The following is a 27,540-nucleotide window of genomic DNA, read 5'->3' on the forward strand; positions in this document are numbered from 1 at the left end:
CAGGGCCGCTGAGCTGGCTGAGGAAGGGGAGGGGTCTGGGCATGGTCTTAGATCATAACTAAGCTCTGCCCCCACCCCAGCCAGCAGTCTTACACCTCAGTTCCCAGCCGGGACTAGAACTGCAGCGAGTCCCCCACGGCAGCAGTCCACCCCAGCAGGCCCCCTGTGAGACTGCCCTTGGACTTCCCAGTCTCAGTCCTTGTCCTTGCTCTAGGGGCCCTCGCACACCTTTCTGCTGTTGGTGTGGGATGGGGGTTGTCCACGGCACGATGGGAATATGGGACAGTTTTCCCATGTTTTCCCTGTTTCCCATGATTCTTCAAACCTCTCTGCTCAGGCCAATCTGGAAAACTCTCCAAGTTCAAAACCTGCCTGGTGGCTTTCTGCCTCCAGCCCTTTATCATCCTCACTTACAGGAACCACATCCTTTAGGCCCAGGGCAAATGCCACCTCCTTCAAGACGCCTTCTCTAGTCACCGTCCAAACTTGTGACCTCTCCCGAACTGCGCATGCATTCTAATCACCTGGGGGTCTTGTTAAGATGCAGAGTGTTTCAGGGGGCCTGGGGTGGGCTGCAGAACCTGTGTTTCTAACGAGCTCCCAGTGACGTTGTGCTGCAGCCCGGACACACTGGTGTGGTGCGGCCGAGCACCCCGCATTCTTCAGATGGGACTGATCGCACATGACCTCAGGTTATTAGTATTCAAGTGTGGACCTTAACTTCCCTCTAGACTGAAAATTCCTCGAGAGCAGCGACCCACAGATTCACATGCATATGCTCTGATTTGTGATCAGTGGGTAACAGGGTACTTTTCCACAAAAGGTGCTCTATCAGTCAAAAAATTAAAAAAAACAATGACTCCTCCCTAATACCATACACAAAAAGCCCAGATGGATTGCTGGTACAAGAACAAAATGTAAAATAATACAAATTTTGGATAATAACATGAACAGTATCTTTATGACCTAGAGGGAGGTCAAGATTTCTCAATAGGACACAAAAAGCACTAACTACAGAAGAAAATCATTGATAGGCTTGACTTAATAGAATTAAAAATTTGTGCTCATACGATGATACCCCTAAGAAATTGAAAAGGCAGACTATAGACTGGAAAAAGATGCTGGCCACACTTTTATCTGATAACATCTCCTATTTATAATATGAAAACAACTCTTACAGATCATTAAGGAAAAGACAAACAGCACAATTTTTTAAAATGGAGGACGACTTAGACTTTGGGTGGTGAAGATACACTGCAATATACAAACGATGTATTATAGAGTTGTACATTGAGACTCATACAATGTTATTAACCAAGGTCACCCCAATAAACCTAATAAACAAACAAACAAACAAATGTTTAACGAAACTGACAGGCAAAAGACCTGAATAGGGAGTTCACAAAACAGGATATCCACAAGAATGTTCGGAGCACCAATTCTTCTCAAACTCTCCCAGAAAATGGAAGAGGAGGGAAGTCTTCCAAACTCATTCTATGAGGCCAGCACTACCCTGACACCAAGGCCAGACAAAGACACTACAGAAAAGAATACTACAGAGCAATATCCCTTATGAATATTGATGCAAAGATCCTCAATGAAATACCAGCAAACGAAATTCTACAGTGCGTTAAAAGGATTACACACCATGACAAGGTAGGATTTTTTTATTCGCTGAGTGAAAGGCTAGTTCAACAGACATTGATCATTCAATGTAATAAACTATATTAACCGAATACCCACATGATCCTCTCCATTGATGCAGAGGAAGATTTGACAAAACTCTTTCATGATAAAAACACTTAACAAAATGGGGAAAGAGGAAAACTACTTCAACGCCCAGTGATGAAAGACTGGAGGCGTTTCCTCCAAGGTCAGGAACAAGATGAAGATACTCACTTTTAGCACTTCTAGTCAATACAGTTCCCCAAGGCCCCGTCGGCCAAGTCAGACAAGAAGATCCCACATACACACGCAAAAACCCCGTCAGATCTAATGAGCAAATTCAACAAAGTTGCAGGATACAAATCAACTCACGAAAATCAGCTGCATTTCTCTACCCTAACAATCAACAATCCAAAAAGGATACTAAGAAAACTATTCTTTTTACTATAGCATCGAAAAAATAAATACTTAGGAATAACTTTAACCAAGAAAGCAAAAGACTTGTGCAGCCCAGCTATGGCCGATGTGGCTCAGCTGGCTGGAGCATCGTCCAGTACACTAAGGCATCACAGGTTCGATCCCTGGACAGGGCACATGCCTAGGTTGCAGGTTTGATCCCAGGTCGAGGTGCATATGAGAGGCAACTGCTTGATGTTTCTCTCTATCTCTCTCTTCTCCTCTCTCTCTAAAATCAACAAATATGTTTTTAGGTGAGGATTAAAAAATAAATTTAAAAAAAGCCTTGTACACTAAAAACTATAAAGTGTTGCTAAGGATAATTAAAGAAGACACTAATAAATGCAAAGATATCTGATATCCATGGATCGGAAACGTAATGTTTTTAAGTCAGTACTACACAAAGTGATCTACAGAGTCAATGCAACCCCTATCAAAATCTCAACAACACTTTTTGCAGAAATGGAAAAGTCCATTCTAAAGGTCATATGAAATCTCAAGGGATCCTGAAAAGCCAAAACAATCTTGAAAAAGAATCACAATATTGAAGGTCTCACATTTCCCAATTTCAAAAGTAAATACAAAGCTATAGTAATCAAAATAGTATGGTACAGGCATAAAGGCAGATACAGAGACCAATGGGATAGAGTGGAGCACCCAGAAATAACCCTTTGCATAAATAATTAAATAATTTTTGACAAGGGTGTCAAGTCCATTCAATAGGGAAAGGACAGTCTTTTCAACAAATGGTATCAGGAAAACTGGATATCCACGTGCAAAAGAATGAATTTGGACCCTCACCTTACACCATATACAGAAATTAACTCAAAATAAAGACTTGAACATAAGAGACAGAGCTATGAAACTCTTGGAAGAAAACAGATTAAAAGTTTCATGATACTGGAGTTAGCAATGATTTCTTGGACACAGCGTCAAAAGCATAGGCAACAAAAGAAGTATAAACTGGACTAGATTAAAACTAAAAACATCTGTGCATCGAAGGCGCAATAGTAAAAGGCAACCTATGGAATGGAAGAAAATATCTGAGAATCATCTGTCTGTAAGGGGTTAATATGTAGAGTATACAAAGAGCTCCTACAATTTAACAACAACAAAAAAAAAAACAAATAACCGGGCTAAAAAAGTGGGCGAAAGACTTGAATAGACATTTTTCTAAAGAACATATATAAATGACCGTAGGCACACTGAAGGATCCTCAATTTCACTAATCATCAGGGAAATACAAATCAAAACCATGAAATATCACTTTATGCTCATTAGGATGGGGATTAAAAAATAGTAAGTATTGGTAAAGACGAGGAGAAATTGGAATTCTTGTGCGTTGACAATGGGAATGTAAAATGGTGCAGCTGCTATGAAAAACAATAGGTCCTAAGATACTAAACACAGAATTCCATATGATCTAGCGATTCCACTCCTGGCTGTGTACTCAAAATCATCAAAAGTGGGATGTGGACAGATATTCGTACACCCATGCTCATAGAAGTAATTGTCACAATAGCCAGCAGCGGAAACAACCCAGATGCCTGTCAGTGGACAAATGGTTTAACAAAGTGTGTGCACACAGACGGCAGAACGTCTGCCAGCCCCCAAAAGGAAGGAAATTCTGATGCACGTGAACACGTTGTGTTAAGTAAAATAATCCAGTCACACAGGACAAATCCTGTGTGAACTCACTTTTATGAGGTGCTTAGAGTAGTCAGATCCACAGAGGCAGAATCGGGGGGGTGTTGCCGGGGTGGGGAGGGAAGGGAGTGGGCAGGTACTGCTCGATGGGCACAGAGTTTCCGATGCAAAGATAAGCAAAGTCCAGTGCGCAGACGGGGTGACGGCTGTGCGAGGTGAACGTGCTTACAGCCCCTGCACCTTGTACTTCAAGTGAGCAAAAGAGTAACTTTTGTGTTATATGTATTCGAGCACAATAAAATAAAATTTAAAAAAGAATGGTCAGAGATGCTTAAGTTGTCAAAAACTTTAAACGGTTTCAATATCCATCAGATTTCCAAGGGCATGTGAACTGCGGTCCAAGTGTACGGCGAAATGCTGCACAGCACTGGGAAAAGAAAGATCTCCATACCACAGCTTGAGCGGATACCACGGACAGTCTACCGAGTGAAAAAGGCCCCACACAATAGAATACAGGGTTTATGAACCCATTTACATGATGTTTCAAAAACAGCCGACATCGAACTCCTGTGATGCAAGTCGGCACAGCAGCTATGGACAAGGATGAGACATGAAGGAGCCTTCGGGAGTTGCTAGAAACATTCTGCCTCTTTTCTGGGTGCTGGTTACTCAGAAGGATGCAAAATATTGAAGAAAAAAAGATGCTCACTGTACTTTTCATGCAAGTTTTAGGTACTTTACGTTCAATTTGTCTCAATTTTATAAAAGGAAGCAAAGCAGCCACGACAGAACTGCAGGGGAAGGAAGGTGGAAGGAAGCTGTGGAATGTGTCTCGCACACACCCTTGGGGATTACGGACGGGGTATCCCTGGCCCATGTTTTGAGGAAATGGAACTAAGGAGATAACTTGGCCAGGCAAGGCAGAAAGACTTCTGTCTCAGCTGGAAATGACATTTATGAGCTGTCCCCCTTTCATAGGTCTTAAGGGGCAAATGCAAGCCCCAGGCAGTCTTCGCTCTTAATATGAGGCTCCCAGAAGCCCCTGTCTGACACAAGCCGGGGGGAGGCATAAACACAGCTGTTCACATCCCTCCATTGAGTCTAATTCTCTAGTCCAAGAGCCAACATTGAGGTTCTCTGTGACTCTAAAACAATAGTCCCACAACACAGTACTTAAAACCCACACCTACAGAGACACAGACAATGGCCTTCCCCACTCAGGGGCCGCGTTTGCCTGGCCGGGGCGTCACGGGAACGGGGCCTTTGGGGTCTCAGGCAATATGAATGTGTACGCAACAGGTTTGGGCAGTGGCCTTAGTTTCCCCATCTGCCTAAGCGGCACTCCCTCTTCAGAACGTTACAGGCGGGGCCTGGGCACAGAATCGCCTCTAGGGTCTCTGGTTCTGGGGGACTCGCTCCAGCCTGGCCCCACGGGGGTGCTGCTCCTCCTGGCAGGATGCTGGCCGTGTCTAGGACAACCTGCAAAACTGAGTTTCGAGCACTTACTTTCATCGTTAGAAACATTCCCCAGAGATGTGTGGCTGGAATAACGTTTGTTTTCGCTTTCGTTGAGACATCTTTCGATCCAGCTCTCTGAAAAAAGAAAGAAAATCACAAAATTGCAGAAGCGCCGTTGATGTTTGTGAAGGGGCGGGAACACCATAAATGCGCAGGATTTATTCAACATCCATCAGTTTTCATCTGGGAACTGCCTCCACTGGAACTGAACATTACAAGAAGCCCTATGTGTACCATTTGCCGAGTAGTTTGAAGGCAAAGTGGCAATTTGAAGCCCCCTTTGAATAGTTCTTGGTCAAATTCTACTTGTTATGGAGTATTCATTGCCCAACAGTGTCCACTGAGGACTGCCCTGTTTTTGAAAAGAAGATACATTCTTGGGAAGTAGTTTGTAAAACGAAATATGGTCAACTGGATCACTGGTGGTGGCTTGCAGACTTGTAAATTAACAGCAGGACCCTTCCTCTAAACAAAAGCAAAAAAGAAGGCAGAAAACCCCTGCGGCCTCTGGCGGAAGGGGAGGCAGGCAGGGAACCTCGCAGCTCTCCTCCCTTTGCCCAGTGACCCCTGAAGGGCTCTTCTAAGCACAGACCAAAGCCACTGCAAGAGGGAGGTATCAAGAGCTCCATAACAGCTAGGCCCTACTTTCAAAATCCAAAACACTGTGGGTTTTACAATCCATTCCAAAGGCTACAGATGCACTTCCCCTAATGTAACATAATGCTACCCACCCCCTAGGCCATCCACTAGACATTTATTCTTTCTACATGAACTAAGTACATCAGCGAAATGCAGCCAGTTCTGCTATAACACTTGTTATGAAGACAAGTGGGTTCCAGTGCAAGTGGTACGTTAGGGAATGATTTCAGCATGAGGCAAACTATGTTTGCTTATGCTTGATTTCCTCAGTAAGAGGAGGTGAATGCAGAAAACCACCCACAGCTGAGCCCTGCAGGAACATGCAAAATCCACACGCTGGCTCTGCAAGCACCGACCAGCTACTTTCCCAGTGTGTGTCACGAGCCACGCCTTCCCGGATAACTGACCCCACGTTCCACCACTTCACTGTAATCCAAGAGGCAGCCCTTCTGACATCTACTTCCAAAGCAAACTCAGGTCTCTTCGCCATTTAACACGTGCAAACTGTGCTATCATTTTTATTAGGTGTTGCTGTAGTGTGTCACTGATAAAGTTTTTGAGTCCTGGGCCCCTGGCTTATTTTCTCCAGTAAACTGTGATTTTTATAGTGCCATGTTGCAGAACTGTGGTGACTTTCAGGAGGGCAGACGGCAGAACTGACTGGAGCTGTGGCCGTGTGCATTCCCGCGCCGCAGGCTTCTGTCGCCGTCTCGGCCACCGGGAAACGGACATTTATTCGACACCCACTTTAACATGCCGGGCCCTTCTCATACGCTATCTCACTGAATTCTGACAACTCCCAAAGTGAAGATTTTCATCTCCATTTTTCCTAGAGAGCAACTGAAGCTTAGAGAGATTACGTAATGTGACTCCTCGTAATTCAAAGAGCCAAGGAAAAGAGCATTAGTTAACACCTTTGTAACACACTGTGAAAAGCAGCCTATGTGGGGGTGGGGGGCGGTGGGGAAACAAACTCGAACAGCAGGGAGAAATGTTGGGTGTTTGTTTTTCATCTTATGTTCCAACGAACTGCTCTTTTAAAAGCTGCTCCAAAACTGTAAATAAGTAGGGGTGTATCCAAGGGGAGGGACGGGAGCCAGCTTGTTAAGAAAGAGGATATGGAAATCTAGTATTTCTGAGGAAGCAGTCAGCAGCAGAGAAATTAAAAATATTAGAGCACTACGCCTTCCAGATGGCAAACGCACAGGCTGGAAACCAGTGGCTTGTATCGTTGTCAGAGCTGTGATGGCCCAAGGTGGGCGCCGGTCACCAGGCTGCACTGAACAAGGCACCTGAGTACAAACCTCCGAATTCCCTCCAGGACTCCCTGCACTGGCTCACCCAGATCTTCGGACCCCTTCGGTCCTGGCCCACTTCCCACTTCCCCTGGCAGCGGCCATGGCTGATTTTGGACAGCCTCTACCGAAATGTGCGGCTTCTCCTTCCTCCCACAGGCCGTCCCACCAAAAGTGATTTCTATAGTTCTGGGCCAGTTCCTGGTCTCGCAAGTTAGGTATTCACACCTACTTACTCTCATATGTGTGGGGGCACACATCATCACACACTCACCACCCCCATCCCCTTCAGCAGAAACAGGGGACTCAGAGAATCTCCCTCTCTCACCCACTCACCTGTGCCAGGATTAGGCCTGCTAAAATTGGAGCCCTTAAAAGGGCCTACTCTCGCAAGTGAGATGCCCCAGTGATGGGTGGGGCACTCTCTGGAGAACAATCAGGCAACATTTCTGGAAAGGAGGGGGGACTGAACCCCAGGTGGCCAAGAGAGGGCAACACCCGCCCACAAGAGTTCAAGTCCAGTAAGGACTTTGCCCTCCTCCACACTGCTCAACCCCAACACTAGACGGATGAAGGCAAGGTGACAAGAAAGAAAAGAGGGTTGGAAGCGCAGTTAAAATAAAAAAAAACAGAGAAGGAATCTTACCAAGGAGCCCTCCCTTCCCCACTGTACCCACTCAGGCCCTCTGACCCCACCACCCATGCTGCCGGCGCTTGGCTTTGCAGCTCTACTCGCAAGAGCAGCACACAGTAAGTTTGCTCTCCCTTGTACACGGAAGCTAGAGGAAGACAGCTGTCACCTCTCCGTTTTCCTGGTCACAGTACCCAAACCTGTTTCAGCTCTTTCATGGAAGAAATGGTTCCCACTTCTTTGCCATCGAATTCACCTGCATCTGGATGTCTTCTAGCTAATCAATGTCCCCTGGAACACACAGCACTGGAACGGACTCCGAGAGGGTTCTGAGCAGTGCCCAGAATGGCACAGCCATGACTTTGGTTGTTCTGGAGACCGGGAGTTCTTGGAGCATTCAAAGGCCCTGCATTCCAGAGTGCATGGCTGCCATGCTTTGAAATATCCACATGGATATTTCGAAATATCCACTTGGATCCACAGGTGCTCTGTGACCTCTGTCATCTTCCCTGGAGAAGGGGCCTTCTGCAACTCACATCCCCTGAGTCAGGTTGTCCGTACAGTTGGAAGGCCCCTACTGGTGTCACCAGAAGTAAAGTTTAGATACTTTGAAACTATTAACAATGGATTTTGGTCTTGCCAAGATCAAGAATTACTCAACTAGAATGACATTTATATTGAACACTTAATGATGCATTGCATTCATCTGTTGTATTTATTTGTGTTGATATGATTTAATAATAAAGGCCACCACTTATTGAGCCCCTATGGGCCAAGTGTTAGCCAAATGCATTACATCACCATCATGCTTAATGCCCATAGTACCCTATGACAGGCAACCCTATTAACATGCGTATTTCCAAGACCAGAAAACTAAGACTCAGAAAGATCAGGTGACTTATCCAGAGTCACCCAGCCAGTGAGAGACAGGACCAGCATTCTAACCCAAGTCACAGCCACAGTGCTCTCTCCCGGTGTGAACTGATCTCTCCTCCCAGGTCCCATAGTCCCCAGAACACGGTGCCAATGTGACAGCGTTGATCACAGTCTGCCTTGTACCAGAATGTAGGCTAAACCTCTTACATATTACAACTTTTGCTAAAATTCACTTGTGTGTTTCTTTGCCAGCCTTTGCTATACGTAGCAGGCTCTTCGGTTTAGAACTGAGACATCTTTAGAATGGAGTCCATTTTATTCTATTTCTTTTGACTCTTCACTATCGCCTGGTATAGTTTTTCATGTGGTCTGGCCTCAAAAAATGTGACATCACTGATGCACGTGATATCAAAGAATATGTCATACAGATAGATACGACCCCCTAGCTACAGGACTTCCTAATTATTTCCCTTTTTTTTTTACCACATAGGCATGAAAAAATATAAGACATCAAAGGCAATTTCCTAAATAAAGCAAGTACAATTCAACAAACGTTTATTTTGTGCCTTCTAGATACAAGAAGCCGTAGTTGAGAGAAGCTACCAGGGATACAGACATAAATAAGTGGGGTTCTGCCCTCTAGAAAGTGCGGCAGCTGCCACTCCCCAAGCTCATGAGAGTGAGGACCCTGTTTGTATTTTTCCTGCCTTGTTCCCGGCAGCTGGCCCTGTGCCTGGCCCCGGAGATGTGGCAGGAGACATATGTGTTGTTGAATGCAGTACTTTTCTCAAAAAATAGCATTAAGTTCCAGATACGACACAAGGTATTTTCACAAATGTGGTTTGAGTTAAACCTCACATTAATGTTATATGGTTTAGTTTAATATCTCTGTTTACAGAGATGGAAACTGAGGCTTGAAGCAAGAGTTCAAACACAAGCGGACTGCGGTCCACACCACACGCTAACACAGGTGCTGTGTTGGAAAAGGTAGGAGGAGAGCTCAGTTCACATGGGGCTAACTCTCTGCCCCCAGGTGCCTCATTCCTGATCCATCAAAATCACCTGAACTTCCCGGGAGGCCCAAGCTTGCCCTGAGTGCACAACAGGACTCACTGATGGCTGCGAGTCTAGGGTCCTGGGCTGCAGAGTATCCCTTCCCAGACTCCTCTGGGGCAGCGGACAGGAGGCGGGATGCTGACAATGCTTGTGGATTTTTACTCTGCAAGGAATTTCACCCACACCCCTCAGAGGCAGATCTGAATGGCACCCCACTTTGGATCAAAGGCTTGGAAACTCCAACTTCAAGTGACTTTCTCAAGTTCATGTGATGAGGCTGAACAAGAGCCATAAATGGTTCTCAGTTCTCGCAGAAGGCTTGGTTCCCTTTGCAGCAGCAAAAGACAACCAGGAAGTAGCTGCGCCTGGGACGGGGCACGTCCAGGGCAACCCAGGGCTCAGAGCAGGGCCTCACGAGCATGGTCGTCCCTTGAAGCTGACAGCCCAGTGACCTGCGGAGCCCGATCTGAGCATCACGGCCCACCTCAGGAGGGGGAAAGTCACCCCTTTTTACAGGTAAGGAAATGGGGGTTTAGAGCATGGCCGTGGCCTGTTGGCAGTGGCTTGGCCAAGGTCACACAGAGGGTTAAAGTCAGAATTCCAAACCAGATCTTCAACCTCCGAGGCCTATGCCGCTGCTTCTTGCTGCCTCACATAGGGCTCAGACCTACTGTTCTCTCTTGCATTACCGTCCATCCATCCGCCTTGCAAATAATTATCGAGTACCTTCAATGTAACGTTTCAACAGAAGAAATGGACAAATACTATTTAACTGGAAGACAGTATGTTATACCAAGATATCTCAGGTGGACCAGAGTCTCAGGACCTGAAACTACCTTGTATGTTTGCTTTCTTCATTATTATTTATTCCCCCACCTTAAAAAAGTAGGTTCTAACAACCTTTTCTATCTTGCTCAGTGCTTAGCTCCCCCAAGAACTGGGACTGGTGACAGGCACAGAACTGGGGTGACGGTGTGATGAAGTAAAGGAGGGTAGAGACAGAGAATGATGGACAGGTAATCTGCCCCCAGGATGGCTTCTGAGAGCGGGGACCACAGAGGCCCTGAGGAGGGCTCATGCGTGGCTGTTTAAGGAATGGCAAGAAGGTGCCATGGCTGATGGAGTGACCGAGGTGGGGACTGTGTGGATGGAAAAGAAGACAGAGGCGGGCCGGGGAGAACATGGGCTTTGGAGTTACAACGTTTGGCTTTCAAATCCCAGCCTGCCACTCACTAGCTATGTAACCTTGGGATGGTTCTTGAACCTTCCTAAAGCCCCTCCTCCTGGGTTCTCCAAAGATTAACTAAAATAACACAGGTGAGACACACTCAGCACGCTTGGCACTGTGGGCTGTGGAAAGCTGAGGAGAGTGTGGTCTGTCCACGGGGCTCAGAGCTAAGAGACAAGGACAGACAGATGGGGCGATGTCGAGCCCTTACTGCCTCCTCCCAAGCAGCCACCCGGTTTCAGAGCCTCCTCTCTCTTCCTCTCAACACCAGAGCCTCTAACAGCTGGGGTCCGTGAGGAGGAAACAGACCAGGGAAGAGAAGGAAAGTCCCCCGGTGAGCTGGTCAGGCCTGTCTGCCTCCAAGGTTGGTTCGCGCTCACACTCACCCAGCACACTGCTTAGGAAGCCAGCAGGGAGCACTTTGCTATTGTCGTGAGGTGTGAGGTACGTGGGGGCAATGAGAGGAAGGGGGCCAGCAGGGAGCTTCCAGCTTGGACTGGCTGCTTCCCACCACAGTGGCATTTCAGCCAGTGCAGACCAAGGAGGGAAGGAGGGCATTTTGGACAAGGGGGCTGCTGGCACGGACAGAGGCTCCAAGTGGGTTCTGGGAAAGGTGAAGAGTTCACTGGGAGAAAGGTGGGCCAGTTGGGAGCAGACTGCAAAGGCCTTGCCCACCAGGCCAAGAGCCTGCAGGCGACTGAGAACCAGCCGTGATTTTTAAGCCATGGGGGAGTCGCCAACTAGCTTTGTTTCTGCGGAACAAGATGAGAACAGGGAGTTCTTGACTTACGCAACACCTGAAGGAGACACTGCCGACTTGGTGTCCCGGGTTTTAATAGAAGGCATTATTCATGCTCATTCTGTCATTAGTCTTTCAGGCACTAGGCTCTAGGATGTGGCCTATTTTAGGAATTCACAGCCTGAGAAATGCTACGTAGACGAGCTGGTGTGCCGAGCTCACAGCCACGGACAGAGAACCAGGCCCCGGGTCCTTCTGGGGGTGCCAGGGCGCTCCCAGTCTCCCTTCCTCCACCCCCATCCCGACCCGGCCCGGTCATTACCAGTGAAGCCACCACAGCATGGCTGGCTGCTGTCTTCCCCCACGCCAGGGCGGGCTTTCCTCTTGATCATTCTCCCCCAGTCCCCCTTTCCCCTCCCCACGCAGGACACACAGGACCAGGTGGGAAGTCTGGGCTGAGGAGGTGGGCAGCTATGGCCTCACAGGGAAAGAACTCAGATCAGTGGGTTGCCATGGTGACACCACAGGCCCTGCCCCAGGGGCCTCTGGGTTCTAGGAAGGGCGCCCCCACCCTGCCTCAGAGGCAGCCCCACCTTACCCCTGCCTTTCCTCCTTCCCTCGCCCACCAAATACTGATTGCATGTCTGAGCTCTGTTTACCAGGCTCTGAGAATCTCATGGTGAACGGGGCGGGCAGGGGAACTTATATTCTGTGGTGGAGACGGATGAAAACAAATAAACAAATAAGCAAGATGACTTCAGAGTGTAATCATTGTTATGAAGAAAATGAGGCCACGGCATGGGATGGACAGAGAAGGGGATGGTGGATTAAATGCCAGGGCCATGATGTCAGAGCAAGTACAAAGGCCTGCGGTGGGAGTGGGCTGGGAGTGTGGGGATGAAGAACCAGGGGCCAGGATGGCAGAGGGGCCGGGAGGAGGGGAGAGCAGGAGGAAATGAGGCCAGGAAGTTAGGAAGTGCCCAAACCTGCAGGGACTTTGTAACAACTTTACATTTAGTCCAAGTGTCTTAAGAAGCTATTGAAGGGCTTCAAATGGGTGACAACTCCACTGGCTCATAAAGGGTAGCCTCCTAGCGGATTTACACTCATTCACTCAACTATCTGCTCATCACCTATTCATGGAGCCCCGTGGACCAGGCACTGGGCTAGCGACCTACACGGCAGGGATGCGGCAGTGAACAAGACGGGCAGTGCCTCTTTCGTGCAAGGTTAGACTTTAGTACCGGAGTCTGCTATTAAATAATTGCACACATCAAGGTGTAATTAACAATGAACAAAGAGCCAAGGGAGAGAAGAAGAGGGAGGCCTGACCTAATCTGTGAGTCAGGGAAGCTTCTCAGAGGGAGCAGCACTACAGTGCCAGGTAACGAACCAAAAGGCGCTATGTCACCACCCTGGGTAAAGAGGGAAGGAGGAGTGCTCCTGGCGGAAGGACCCGAAGGTGGCAGGAGAACGAGGCGTTCCGGAGACTGACAAGCCTCCGCGTGGGAACGCACACACTCCTTCAGGCAGTCATCCGGCCTGTGTTCCCTGAGACTTTCCTGCCTGATGAGCGCTCTGCAGGATGCTGTGGGACAGGCCCACTCCAAAGGCCTGGCCTCAGTCTGGAGTCTGTTCTGTAGGATGTCGGGAACCTCTGACAAGTTTTGACTACAGTATGGTACAAGCACCCGAGTTCAGCTCCATCTGGTTCTCCCTGAACACCAACTTAGCGGGAAGAGAAGGGGAAGCAGGGGACCATGTCACTTACCACCCAAACCTAGACCCTTTTGAGATTGAAAATTGGCATTATTAACAATATTGCCAGGACCACATGTATAAATCAGGACTGTCCCAGGCAAACCCAGGACTTAATGGTCCCACTCGATAGAAGGCCACTGCAAGAGCCTAATTAAGTCTTAGAGGCTTGATCTAGAACCGATAAAGTGAGACAAGATGAGAACTCTGCTCTTTCTAATTAACTATGTAATATATTCACTCTTGTAGCCATGTAACCAGTGTCCCCATGTGTCTTCCTCATCTGCTGGAGTCTCAATCACAGCATGATTCAGGTGGATCCAAGGTGACACTGATGTCATCCCCTAGAACGTGGTCCCCCAGTGCAAACACCACCATCCTCAACAGCATCTTCACAGTAATAATGACTCGGCTGAGATCACACAGTGGTAAGCAGCTGAGGCAGGATTTCAATCTGACTCTAACCTAACCGTTCGTATACCCATAATCACGTACACCTTAACGTCTCACTGTGAGTACGGACACACAACAGGTGCTCGGTAATGTTACTGCCCTTTCTCACCTTAGGAAAGCTCAATATATAAAAACTCTAACGTGGGCAGAGAGATTAATGAAGGCATCGTCATTTGCAGTATGCAAGAGTTAGCGCGGGAACCCCGAGGGTGCGCCGATGCCCCGAGTTCCCAGATCACGGGCTCAGAAACAGTCCCCACAGACTAGAGGAAATTAATGCCGAGGCGTTCGGTGCCCTCTCCTGTCGAAGACACGTTCTGTGCAAAAGCAGATCTCTGCTCTGAAAATATCCCTGTGAGCACCAGATCAATGCACATAATTGCAAAACCAGGTTGTAAAAATTTCACTTCCCCTGATTTTGGGGGAGACCATACCCACTACCTCCTAATACCAGTGAACTTCGTTTTTCTATAGTTACAATATTAGTAAAACACATGAAGACCTGGAGAAGGTTGCTGGAGCCTCCCACTGTGCACAGCACCTGATATTATGTGATTCTTGACATCATTTCTTCCCTGCATTGTTTTTTTCCCTACCTCTCCCCCAAACAGACTTCAAACTGGCCTGAACTTTTGAGATAAATCACCAAAATATCCTCCTATTTTTTCTTTCCTATGTTAATCTATTACAGAAATTATATTTTTAAATGTTAAAAAGAAAAATGGCCCTGGCTGGTGTAGCTCAGTGGATTGAGCACAGGCCTGCGAACCACACGATCGCGATTCGATTCCCAGTCAGGGCACATGTGTGGGTAGCAGGCCAGTTCCCAGCAGGGGACTCACGAGAGGCAACCATACATTGATATTTCTCTCCTTCTCTCCTTCCCTTCCCCTCTAAAGATAAATAAATAAAATATTTTTTAAAAAAGAAAAACGTATTCACCCACAAGCCCACCCTTCTAACATGTGACCTACTTGTACACATATATGAACTGTAACCCCAGGGAACATGTGATTTCTATTCCTTTTCCTCTTAACATTCTATCCTGCAGATTTTTCCTATGTTGCGAGTCTTCACATTCATCCTTGTTTATGCCACAGTGATCCACTGAGCTAATGCTCCATTTTTTCATAATGTTTCAGTGAACAGCTTGGTTCGTACTGTCTTCTCTCTCTTTTGAATCACTTCCTGAGAATATCTAGGAGCCAGGAGAGAAGCCCGAGGGTCTGGTAACGAGCTCCACGGCAATGGCCGGAGTCTGGCCTCAGTTCTTACTGGCTGAATGACTTTGGGCAAAGTCCCTAAACCCTAAACCTCAGGGTCCCCTCATGCAAAACATGAATAATAACAACCTGCCCACCTCATCTTACCCGCGTGAGATTTCCGAGAGCAAACGTATGAGAAGCACTTACCACAGTGCCAGGCACAGAGCATGGTCTAGACACACGGAACCACTATGATTCCCAGGTGCCTGTTTATGACAGAGGCACTTTGTTCTAATGACAGTGCAGCAGTCAAGAACATGGACTTGGATGTTCAACTGGCAGGTTCAAGTCTGACTTCCTTACTGTGTGACCTTGGGCGAGGGACTCAACCTCATGAGCCTCAGTTTTTGTCGTCTGCAAAATGGGGGCAGGAATGCAGCTCCTCGTGGAGTTTGTATGAGAATTAAGTGAATAAGGCACACAGACTGCTTACATGCAAGCACCATAATTCCTAGCTGTTATAATTGTCCCATCACGCCCACCGCCAAAGCACCCCACCTTAGTCCCTTCTCTGTTGCCGCTCTTCCCATTTGATTCCCGGATCTCCCGGTGTTGTGAAAAGATTGTGGTCTTGGAAGCTGGGAGGACACGAATTCTAGTCCTCTCCTCACAAGTGACAGAGTCTGCTCTGTGCCCCTCGACAAAATTACTTAAACTCACGGGCCTAAAATTCCTTCCTAGATGGTATTAAAAAACAATCTACATCACGGGTTACATTGAGGATTAGGAGATAAAATAACAAAAGCTCCTTGAGAGCTAGGCGTGCTCCATTCACCCACTATTCCCTGCACGTGGATGGTGCTGGGCCCAGCAGAGCAGACCAATGAGGAGAGAAGGAAGGATGGAGAAAAGGGAGGGAAAGTAAGCAGTGAATGAAGCACCAACATGGTGCCTGGCACTTAGCAGAGCCTCCAAAGAGTGTCAGTTCACCTGCAGGTAATTAGGCAGTACTTGTTTGCATGGAACCTTGAACCAGGCTTCCTCAGAAGCAAGCCGGGCTCCAGCATCCTGCAGAGTAGGAAGGACGGAGCGCTGGCTGTCAAGTCAACACTAACGGAGCACCGACTTGCGCAGGCCACTCTAGTGGATTGCTCTGCTCTGTGCACAGGTAGTAAAGCCACGGGTGGAAATTTGGAGAAACTAAGGAAGACGTGCCAAGTAACCCTGTAAAATGTGGGTGGGCAGTGCGCGCCCCTTAGATCCACGTGCCTGAGCGCACCGGAAGGCAGCGTGGGGACAGTCAGAGCTCTACGTGGAAGGAAAAGCACCAGCCCTGCCCTCCCACTACGAGTTTCCAGCTGGTGTGGGCAAGGCCTGGGCAAAGAAAGCACCATCAGCCCTGGCACCAGAACACACCTCAGTTCAGACGCTCCCCTCGTTATACACAACAATGCATGTGACTCAATCCCCCTGAACGGCATCTTCACTCAGTACCCAGTGGGAATGATCCATTGACCAGGTTGCGTATTGAGAAGACTGAGCACAATATTACTGGCGATATCCCCTATGCTGTACTGTAGTTAAAAATAAAATTCTAAAAAGACTGAGCGCAGCAACGGTATTTTACTAATTTTGTTTTCTTCTTTTATGCAGTCCGTGTGGGGTGACGGGGAGAAGGTGAGACTCGGACGCTACTGGGAAAACGAGGGGAAGCTAGCGGCACTCACGGCACTTTCTGTTTACTGAGCTTTTACGACAAGCCAAGGCCCCGTGCTGATCCCTTTACATGAGTGGCTTCATTTCATCCTCAGAATACCCTGTAAGGCAGGCACCGTGCGTGGTCCCGCTTTACTGACAAACCAGCTTAAGAGGCTACCGAACTTGCTAAGTCCATACATCCTTCCCTTGGCAAAGCCAGTGCTACTAAGGATCCTGTCAACGATGGCAAACTCCCTGCCATTAATGAGTGTATCGGTGATTGCAAACGAATGTGCTAGGCGAGAGGAAGATGCTGTTACTTTAACACCAGGGTTTTCATGTTGAACTTATAAGGAGAATCATGTCTGTAAGGAAAGAGGTACGAAGCCAGTGATGATGTGTGGGAGATGTCAAGTTTGCCAAAGTAACCGGCAGGCAGGGGAGAACCACCCAGCAGGGGTGTCGGGCTGAACTCAGAAGCTCTGAGACAGATTGGAGATGAAAGGCACACATTGCGTGAAGCACGACGGAGTGCCTGTGGGCATCTTCGGCCAGCAGCCTGCTGCCAAAGGCATACAGGGCCACCCGTGGCAGCCAGACTCCCACTGACATCTATGACAGTGTGCTCCGGTCAGCAGGGTGAGCTGCTGTCTCCCACCGGGATCAGGGATGACTTGACCTCCTGAACTTCTTTATCAGTAGAGGAGGTGAGCTAGAAGGGACACCTTTCTGGTCTTCCTTCTAGATCCAGGTTTCAGGAGGCAAGGAGGCAACCCTGCTTCAAAATCAGAGCAGTCTGTGTTCAAATCCTGGTGTGATACTAGCCATTTGGCCTGGACATGTTAACTAGGCTTTCTGAATCTCAGTTTCCCCATCTGTGAAATGGGGATAATAATTCCACAGGTTCGTATGAGATGAAATGAGGTAAAACATGCATTAACATTTAGCACAGTGCCTGCAAATGATGATAAATTTCATTACTCCACTACCCAATTTTAAAAGGGAGTCACTTTAGTTTTTAAAAAAAGTAATAATTTTGAAAATAACTCATTAAGTCAGCCTGCCATCAATTATCAAAATGATTTCAATGCTTTCTCCTTTTGTCCCATCCTCTCTGGGTCTCTTCCTTCCCCAACATGGTCTATTTATAGAACAGACTGATGACTGTCAGATGGAGGGGGGTTGGGAAACTGGGTGGAAAATGTAAAGGGACTGAGAAGTACAGATTGGTGGTTACAAAACAGTCCCAGGGATGTAAAGTACAGCATAGGAAATACAGTCAATGACATTGTAATAACCATGTGCAGTGCCAGGTGGGTACTGGAAATATCAGGGGGACCACTGTGTGAAGTACATGGGTGTTTGAATACTACGTTGTACCCCTGAAACAATTATGAGAAAAGCTTGCATGTCGACTGTAATTTAAAAATTAAATTAAATGGGAACGATCTACAATCATACAGTTTTGGTGTTTTCATTTCTTTCTCTTTTTAAAAATACCTGTCAATACCAAGAAAAACTCTGGTAAAAACACAGGATCTGCAGGAAACCCTTTTTGTAGGTTTCACATTTCTTGGCTCCCTCTGGACCGCTCCACCCTTCACGCTTTCCGGGCTGTGCCGGGGCTCACTCAGCCTGTGTGGGGATCCCACGCCTGGTGAGCGTGGGTCCAGGCCCAGGTGGGCAGCTGTTTGCTCCCCGAGGTCTCAGCCACGCCCCGTGAGATGGCCGGACAGAGGGTGCCCTGTGGCCCGGGCACACGAAGGAATCCCCAACGAAGCCGAGAAATAATCCACTCTTCTAATCACAGCACAGTGTTCAAACTTGAAAACGGGGACTTGACAAAAAGAAAGGCTGTGGTTTCTTTATTTTTTCTCTAAAAGTCTGGCATTTCTGAAAAGGTCCCCTACCCAACCACAGCAAGCTCACAACCTCTGCCCACTGAATTGAAAATAAAAGTTCGTGCAGACCAAAGGCCCTTGCACAACGACGGCGCAGCAGCACTTTAGAAATCTCCTGTCCAACGCTTAAAAGTTGCAATGCTGTATCCGAGGCCCTCGCACCTTCTGCACCCACTCTTCCTTGTAAGCTCCCAGGGCTTCTCGGCCGATGTTACTCATTTTCTGTGACTTCAGATAATGCTCCGTGGAGAAACTGTTTCACTGTTGAAAAGGAGTCATCAAGTAAAAGAAATAAAACTCCTAGAAGCAGAAATCTCACCCTGTTTAGTAGTCATAGAAGGAAGATACAAGATTGGTCGGTTTTCTTTTTGGTGCAGAGAAGAACTCAGAGGATCCCTGGTCCCTCCGAGCCACCCCCCCACACACACACCACCACTCACTGCGTAGAATCAGCAGCAGGCCACAAAGAAAACACAACAAGTGTGGAAAGTAATCACTCAGTTCCATTGGAAATAGGTTTGCATTTGGGTCATGATCTCGATTCAGAAACTTTATAAAATCCTAGTGATTTCAATAGGAACTTGACCCAGTCATGAATATTTAGAATTGGTACACAAATTATAAATATGTTACAGGCATGAACATCCAAACTTAGACTCATCATTCAGAAAAAGATGATGTGGAACTCAAAAAAATCACTCATGCTCATTTCTAAAAATGACAAATTCTGGAATTGCAACCTTCAAAGAAGTACTTCCCTTGTCAAAGGCCTACTATTAGCTTGCCAGCGGTTTTGTGGCACTCACAAGAGTCGAAACAAACATGCTGACGTAATGTTCTTCATGAAATGCACTTGTGCCTCAAAAATGAGATGCTGGAGGTGTAAGTAGCTAATTACTAATCACTCTTTAGATGATTCAAATGCCAGTTCAAGATCTAGTTCTAGAGCAGTCCCTTGCGTTGACTGACAGCACTTCCCCTCCACCGTGATGAGTTCACGGGGTCAGTGCGTATGAAGCACCGTCTCTCCATTCTGATTAAATAAAAACCCACTAAATTCAGCAATCTCACTTAGGCTGCATCTAAGTAACGCTGACCCGCAGCACAACCGGGCAGTCAGAGGACACCCAGGACACAAAGCGCTGCACCGGGTTGCAACCTTTTTGAAGGCTTTATTATCCCCTTAAATTCAAACAACACTGCCACAACAATATACAGGCAGCATGTCCAAGTTCAGCCGGCAATCAACCATTATTGATTGCTCATAGGTGGATTACACCTTTAAGCTTTACTGAAGATGAACCAACCGCAAAAATAGAAACTATATACATATTTTAAAGTAATTTTGCTCTGCGGATCAGGTCTGACACACAGAAACCACATAATCTACTGGCACAGGTCAACCCAGCCCCAGCTGCCTAAATGTGGGCCACACTGAATGGCACATATAACGACGAGTAGGTTTAATTCTTTTATGCTTTTTATGATAGCTCTCTCTCTCTCAAAGAAAGCTGTTAACATTTCAAAAACTCAAAAACCACATGTAGCTAAAAGTCTAATTAGAAAGACAGAAACAGAACGGATATTCTCCCCTTATATTAAAATATGCAAGAAATACAAAAGAACTAAACACTTTCTCTGCATCCTGCTAGAAGGAGCTTCAGAGAGTGGTTTGTGTCAAACTGAGCTTTCCACTTCCTGAAAACCAAGTGCAAAACGGTCCAATCTTTAACACAGTGATGCTTGCAAGTACTGGGGCAGTGGGGGGGTGAGAATGAGGGCCTTCACATCCCAGAACAGAAGGGGCCCCAGGAGTTGTGGAGGGGCCCCCTCCAGAGGTGTGCAACATCTGTCTCCTTTGCGTGATCTACGGAACTCTCTCCCAGGATGCAAACTCCAGTGAACGGGTGCTGCCTCCGCAGACACACGTCCCACTTCCTTTAACACATCGGAGGACACGGGGACGAAATCATGGCAAACAGGGCCACAGCACATGCCTTCCTCGTGGGAAAGGTGGGGAAAAGGAATTAACCCTCAGTCTAAAAACCCTTCAGAAAAGAACGGTTTCTCTTGAAATTAGAACTGGGGCTACGTCTACTAGTACAGAAAACATCCACATGTACGGAAACAGTCTGGATTTTTGTTTTTGTTTTTTAAGAATTCTTATCCCCTTTTCCCAACTAGACACCTAAGGTTGGGCATAGAAACACCAGGTTATTATTTGTAGTAATAATAAAAACTGACATTTACTGAGCAATTACTAGGAACCAGGCTTAATTTAATATAATCCCCTTATAATCTCTAAACCAACCTATGAAAGTAAGCAGTAGATGTTCTCACGAAGAAGGAAACTGAAGCTTAGAGAAGTTAGGTCTTTTGCCCTGGGTCATACAGCTAGAAAGTGACTGAGTTGGGCTTTTTTTTAAAGTATATTTTATTGATTATGCTATTACTTAATAGCATAATCTTTTCTCACTTTGCCCCCCTCTGCCTGGTACCTGCCTCCCCTCCAAAAATCCCCTCTGTCAGTTCATGTCCGTGGCTTCTGCATATAAGTTGTTTGGCTTCTCCATTTCCTATGCTATTCTTAACTTCCCCCTTTCTATTTTGTTCCTACCAATTATGCTTCTTAATCCCTGCACCATTTCTCCATTCTCCCCCTTTCCCCTCCCAGCTGATAACCCTCCAAATGAGCTCCATATCTATGATCTGTTCCTGTTCTGCTTGTTTGCTTAGGTTTTATTTTTAGATTCAGTCGTTGACAGTTATGAATTTGTTGCCTTTTTAATGTTCATAGCCTTGATCTTCTTTTGCTTAAATAAGTCCCTTTAACATTTCATGTAATAATGGCCCAGTGATGATGAACTCCTTTGGCTTTACCTTATCTGGGATGTACTTTATCTGCCCTTCCATGCTAAATGATAGCTTTGCTGGGTAGAGTAATCTTAGATGTAGGTCCTTATTTTTCACCATTTTGAATACTTCTTGCCAGTCCCTTCTAGCCTGCAAAGTTTCTTCTGAGAAATCAGCTGATAGGGGAACTGCTTTGTAGGTAAGTCTCTCCTTTTCTCTTGCTTTTAAGATTCTCTCTTTATCTTTATTTAACCTTTGGCATTTTAATTATGATGTGTCTTGGTGTGGTCCTCTTTGGTCCAACTTGTTTGGGACTCTCTGTGCTTCCTAGATTTGTATGTCTATTTCCTTCACCAAATTAGGGAAGTTTTCCTTCATTATTTTTTCAAATAAGTTTTTAATATCTTGCTCTTCTTCTTCTCCTTCTTGCATCCCTATGATTCAGATGTTGGCACATTTGGAGATGTCCCAGAGGTTCCTAAACCTATGCTCATATTTTTTGAATTCTTGTTTCTTCTTTTTGCTCTGGTTGAATGTTTATCTCTTCCTTATGTTCCAAATCGTTAGCTCGAATCCCTCCTCTGTTGGTTTCCTGTTGATTATTCTTTATTTCACTAAGTATGACCTTCATTTCTTTCTTTCTTCTTCTTCTTCTTTTTTCTGTACTCAAGAAGTTCTCTGAGCATCCTGAAAACCAGTATTTTGAACTGTATTTGATAGGTTGGCTGTCTTCTCGTCACTTAGTTCTTTTTCTGGGGTTTTGTTTGTTCTTTCAGTTGGGCCATTTTTCTTTTTCTCCTCAACTTAGTAGCCTCCCTGCATTTGTTTCTGTGTATTAGTAGAGCTGCTTTGACTCTCTGTCTTAGGAGTGTGGCCTATTATAGAAAAGGCACCTGTACATTACGTGGGATGGCACCATAGGTAACCGCCAGTGACCCACTTCACCACCGTGTGGCTCTGTGGGGGCTCCAAGAAGGAACAATGCTGCCTTCTGACTCCTGGAGATCTGCCTGTCACTCGTCTGGTTTCCGGTCACTTTACCTCCTTCCTGTGTGTGACCGGTGCCCTTCCAGCTGCTGAATCCTGGAATGGGTGGATTTGCCCAAGTTGTAAGGTCATGCTGGCCCTTTAAATGGTGAAAATCTGGCAGTTTCTTCCACCGCCCCAACCCCTGTTGATTTTTTCAGCCAGAGACGATGGGGATCTACCTTCCTGGTGCTGGAACCCTGGGTTGTGCAACCCCGGGCCGTGTGTTCTGGCCTGGAACTGGGATCGCTCGTTCCCAAGGCCTCACCCCTCCCATCTGCTCTGTGGCCGTCGCTGGCACCTTTCCGCATCAGCACCGCCTCTCCACCCGTCTAAAGACTACAGCATACTTTCCGTGTGTAGTAAAGATAAGAATACTTTATGTCCCTCTCTCTGCCAACAATAATTTAAAATTGCCTCTACAGTTTAAAGGACTACACTAACACTTTCATATCAGGGGAAAGTAGCAAGTCCTTTGCTTCTGCTACAATGCTGTATGCCTTAACGGCCATCCCTCCCACCAGATTCTTCCTTAATAAAACATAAAAGAGGAGAACAGGATACAGCCTTAGTTACACAGCCGTGTAACTAAGAGTACAGATCACACATATATTAGGCCACTGACCCCCTTCAGGGACCTCACCTTTATCTTCCTCAATTTCCCACTGCATACAATGGAGTTGATAATAATAGTACCCATCACATATATTTTAAAAACAACTAATAATGCATTTAAAGCATTGAGGACATGCCTCATACATGAAGGGCACTTAATAGATATTGACTTGAAAAACACAAAGAAAAGCTAGATTTATTACTTGCATTCTGCCTTAGGAAAATGAGGCATTAAGACTGGTCTTGCCTCCCATGCAATCAAGGCATGTGTTTACCAGTCCTGCTGCTGCTGAACCCCTGACTAGCTCTCCCCTCTGTCTTTAGCTGATTTAAACTGTGAATAGTGACAGTTTCTTCCGTAGAGGGTTGGAGTGAGCATTACATCAATAATGTATTTATTCAATATATAAAGATGCTTATTAGCAAAGTGAAGACATATCGTAAGTATCGGATACAGATATACGAGTATGTTATCCATTACCACTTTCACATGTCATGCTCCACAGCCCTATTAGATGGTTGAATCGGTTTCACAAGAAACTGAGGCTCAGCAACTATTAAGCTTCTGGAGCAAAGGCAGAAGCTTCACGTGGCACAGAAAGGCGCCCCGTGAAAGGCAGCAGCCTCCCCATCGCCGTGCTCTGTCTTCGTTACTCCAGGTAGTGGTCACTTTCTTCATGTGCTCATCACCCACTGGAATGACCTATTTTTTAGGTTTTCTTGTTTGTCTGTCTAGAATGTAGGCTCTGGAGGAACAGAGATGGCATTTTTGTTAAGCCCAGCACCAAGCAGAGTGCTGGGCTCATAGAAGACACAGTTTGCGCCCTGGCTGGTGTTGCTCAGTAGATTGAGCGCCGGCCTGTGAACCAAAGGGTCGTCAGTTCCATTCCCAGTCAGGGCATTTGCCTGGGTTGCAGGCCAGGTCCCCAGCGGAGGGTGCATGGGAGACAACCACACATTGATGTTTCTCTCCCTCTCTTTCTCTTTCCCTTCCCTTCTATCTAAAAATGAATAAATAAACTCTTTTAAAAATGTTTGTTTTTTAAAAAAGAAGACACAGGCCCTGGCTGGTGTAGCTCAGTGGATTGAGCGCGGGCCTGGGAACCAAGCAACCATGGTTCGATTCCCAGTCAGGGCACATGCCTGGGTTGCAGGCCAGTTCCCAGCAGGGGACACACAAGAGGCAACCATACATTGATATTTCTCTCCCTCTCTCCTTCCTTTCCCCTCTATAGATAAATAAATAAAATCTTTAAAAATAAATAAATAAATAAATAAATAAATAAATAAAAAAGAAGACACAGTTTCCCCGAATGAATGAATGAATCAATCAATCAATCAATCAATGAAGCTAACATTCGTCCAGGCTCTATACTTGACCGCTCTGATGCACTGCCTCCCATTACTGCCACCATTTGAAGTCCTCTTCAAGTGCAGAATCACATGATTCCCCTGAAGAAGTTTTCTCTGGAGCCTAAAGACAACAGCATTCTGTGATTCTCCACACTCATCCACGCGTTCCCCTTCTCACCGAGTGGGATCCAAATCCGCCTCAGGGTCAGAGCCAGGCCCCAGCCCTGCCCGGCTGGCACTCCAGCAGTGGCCAGATGAAGTGGGCTGGGTGGACAAGGGAACGGGCTCCCCCAGTCTGGTCTCCAGTCGTACAAGTTATGACCCCAGGAAAGGCCCAGGCCCCCTTTCACTCTAGAGAGGAACAACGCAAAGCCGTGGTAAGGGTTACACAGCCAACCCTTTCCACGTGTGGAAAACTGCGTGTTCCGGGGCTGACATGCGGTGGGCACTCCACAGAGAGAGCGTCCTTTCTCCTAGGCTCCGAGAGGACTGTTTTTACGTCCTTCAAAGTGCTCATCACTCTCAATGTGTCCCCATTCTAAAGTCCTTGACAGCAGGAACCGTGGCCTTGCCCATCCCCTGGGTCTGTCACCTAACAGGTGCTCAGTAAGACTGAATAAAACCTCTGATTAATTCACCGAAACGCTTTTTAAAAAAAACTTTTACTTAGAATTTCCAAATAATCTGACTTTGGGTTCATTCTTGGTCCCCTAAACCTTAATAAAATTGCAGAGACTTAGGACACAGAGTGAAAGGAGTAAGAACGACATCAGAGACTTCTCCAACGTCTCCCATCCCACAGAGCCTTGGGGCCTGCAGGGACAGAGCAAGACTGTCCCCTGGGGCCTGCAGAACATGAGGGACAGATTCACAGGGCTCTATGCCAGCAGAGACCTGCCACCTGGTATCCCAGCTTGCGATGCCACCATTTCCTACCTTCTCAGCCCCTTGGCAGGGACACCAGGGCAAACTAGAACAGAACCTGGCTCAGAAACACAATCTTACAGTGTCAGAAATGGAAGAGAAACCTGTGCTTGATGGGGCCACAATAATGCCTCTCTCGGAGCACTTGTGAGGCTCCATGACCGTAAAACTACTACGCATATGCCAGAAGTCACACGAGGACCTACGTAACTGAGTGACTGAAGTCCAGACAGACCATGACAGTCCCTATCACCACATTCAATCCGTTCATTCACTTGCAGCCAAAGAGAGAAAGAAGGAAAGGGGTCGGTCGTCTGCTCAAATGATCACCAGGAAGGGCAGCTAAGTGTGACAACGGCCTCACCTCTTTCTAAAAGCTTGAGGAAGGGGGACTAGAGTCTGGGTTTGCTTTGATGGCAACATTTCGTCACCTTGGCCAGTGCTCATTCCTCTCCCACATGTGTGCATGTCTGTGATGTTGGCTTCACCATCCACGGGCATTTCCGTGTTCCCTAGATCGACACCGATACAGCCCCATAAAATCTAGTGTCTTCTAGTAACTCCTTTTGGGATGCAAGGAGTTGCCTAAAGACTTAAGGGATGTTCCTCACTTGTCCTTGAGAAAGGAAATAATAGGCCTTTTTAAATGGCTATCGAAAGCTCTTGATTCTTAAAATCATAAATGACCTACATGGCTTTTCAAAATATTTTAGCATACCATTAGCTTGTGGGGCGGTTCACTGGCTGTGCGGAGGCCACCAGTTCACATGCCCGACCTGGACTTTATAGTAAAGTTCAACTTGTCAGAGAATCCCGGACTCTAGGCACTCTCTCCCTTCATTTCACAGGCATGGAAAATTAATCTTGGAAAGGCTAGATTTGCCTAAAGGAACATTACTAGTGGCTGAGTTGGAATAATAACTCAGTTTCCCCCTCTGCACAAAGGAGAAAAAGAGGTCAGACAGGCTCTCCTTTCCACCAGCCCCCTCCGAGATTTTCCTGCCTTGTCCTATCGCCTCCCGCTTTCAGATCCGGTTGGAGAAAGGGGGAGAGAAATTCATCCTGGGTGATCCACGGGTGGTGGGGGAAGAAAAGCCAGAACCTTTCACGTTGGCGAGCCTGTGTTTTGTGGGGGGAGGCGGGCGCGCTGCCCAGCTGGCCTAATGTCGAAATGAGGAGGGAGGCTGGAAGAGAACCCAGAGGAAAGGGGTTGGAAGGGCGGGCGCGCTTGGGATTGAGAAAAGGTGTGTGGCTGCAGGAGAGAAATTAGAGACCTCGGCGCCTCTGGGAAGCTGCACGGCCCGGCTCCCAGAGCCGCAGGGCGGCCCCTGCAAACTCCTCTCTCCTCGCACTCGGCCCTTTGTTGTCTGCTTCTGGCTCCCGCTCCTGCCCTCGGGTCCCCCGCCCCCCCTGAAGTCACCCCAACTGCACTCATAATATTTTGCTTTGCGCCAGGTCTGTTTTCTGCCACCAACTTCCAACAGTCTCCATGACGACGCACCGGGGAGGGGGCGGACGCGGCTATGGAAATCCCAGGGACTAGCCGCTGGGCGGCCCCTGCAAACTTTTCCGGGTCCCCGGGTCCCGCAGACCCGGAGGGAAAGAGCAGCCGAGCGTTTGGGTGCGAGGCTCCCTGGCCCGGCCTGCGTGCTGTGTCAACGCTGGCGAAGGCTGCAGCCACTGGGCCTGGGGACCGCGGGACCAAGCGACTCTCACTTGACCCTATAGCCAAACCCAGACGCTGGCACTTGGCTGGTTGCGGGGGTGGGGGCGTGCCTTCCCTCCTCGCTGGCCACACACACACACACACACACACACACACACACACACACACACACACGTGGGGGGGGGCGGAGAGTCTAAATTGGGCGCTGGAGCAAAGTTCAGTCTCCCGGCCAATCGATCCCCGGAGTACGCAGGCCTGGTCACCAGGACTGGGAAGCGGGCTCCTTGCCTGAGGCTGAGGTCGGGAGAGATGGAGGAGGCCGGGGCCCCGTTCCCACC

The 27,540-nt window shown here is 47.3% G+C and overlaps 2 protein-coding genes across 2 annotated transcripts in view; both read right to left on the reverse strand.

Annotated features, from left to right (window-relative positions):
• The window catches only part of RFX4 (regulatory factor X4), a gene marked incomplete at its 5' end in the record, with an annotated part of 105,386 nt that extends 100,030 nt beyond the window's left edge, over positions 1-5,356 (reverse strand). Inside the window, one exon of the mRNA XM_037160584.2 lies at positions 5,275-5,356. Coding sequence (XP_037016479.2) covers positions 5,275-5,356 — 82 coding nt within the window. The remainder of the gene's footprint in view (positions 1-5,274) is intronic.
• POLR3B (RNA polymerase III subunit B) overlaps positions 5,282-27,540 on the reverse strand; it is a 168,027-nt gene continuing 145,768 nt past the window's right edge. Inside the window, exon 28 of the mRNA XM_053661850.1 lies at positions 5,282-5,361. Coding sequence (XP_053517825.1) covers position 5,361 — 1 coding nt within the window. The 3' untranslated portion in view covers positions 5,282-5,360. The remainder of the gene's footprint in view (positions 5,362-27,540) is intronic.

This window comes from Artibeus jamaicensis, unplaced genomic scaffold (genome assembly GCF_021234435.1).
Source record: "Artibeus jamaicensis isolate MK-2021 breed Jamaican fruit bat unplaced genomic scaffold, CSHL_Jam_final contig_233, whole genome shotgun sequence".
In the NCBI taxonomy this organism is placed as follows: Eukaryota; Metazoa; Chordata; class Mammalia; order Chiroptera; family Phyllostomidae; genus Artibeus; species Artibeus jamaicensis.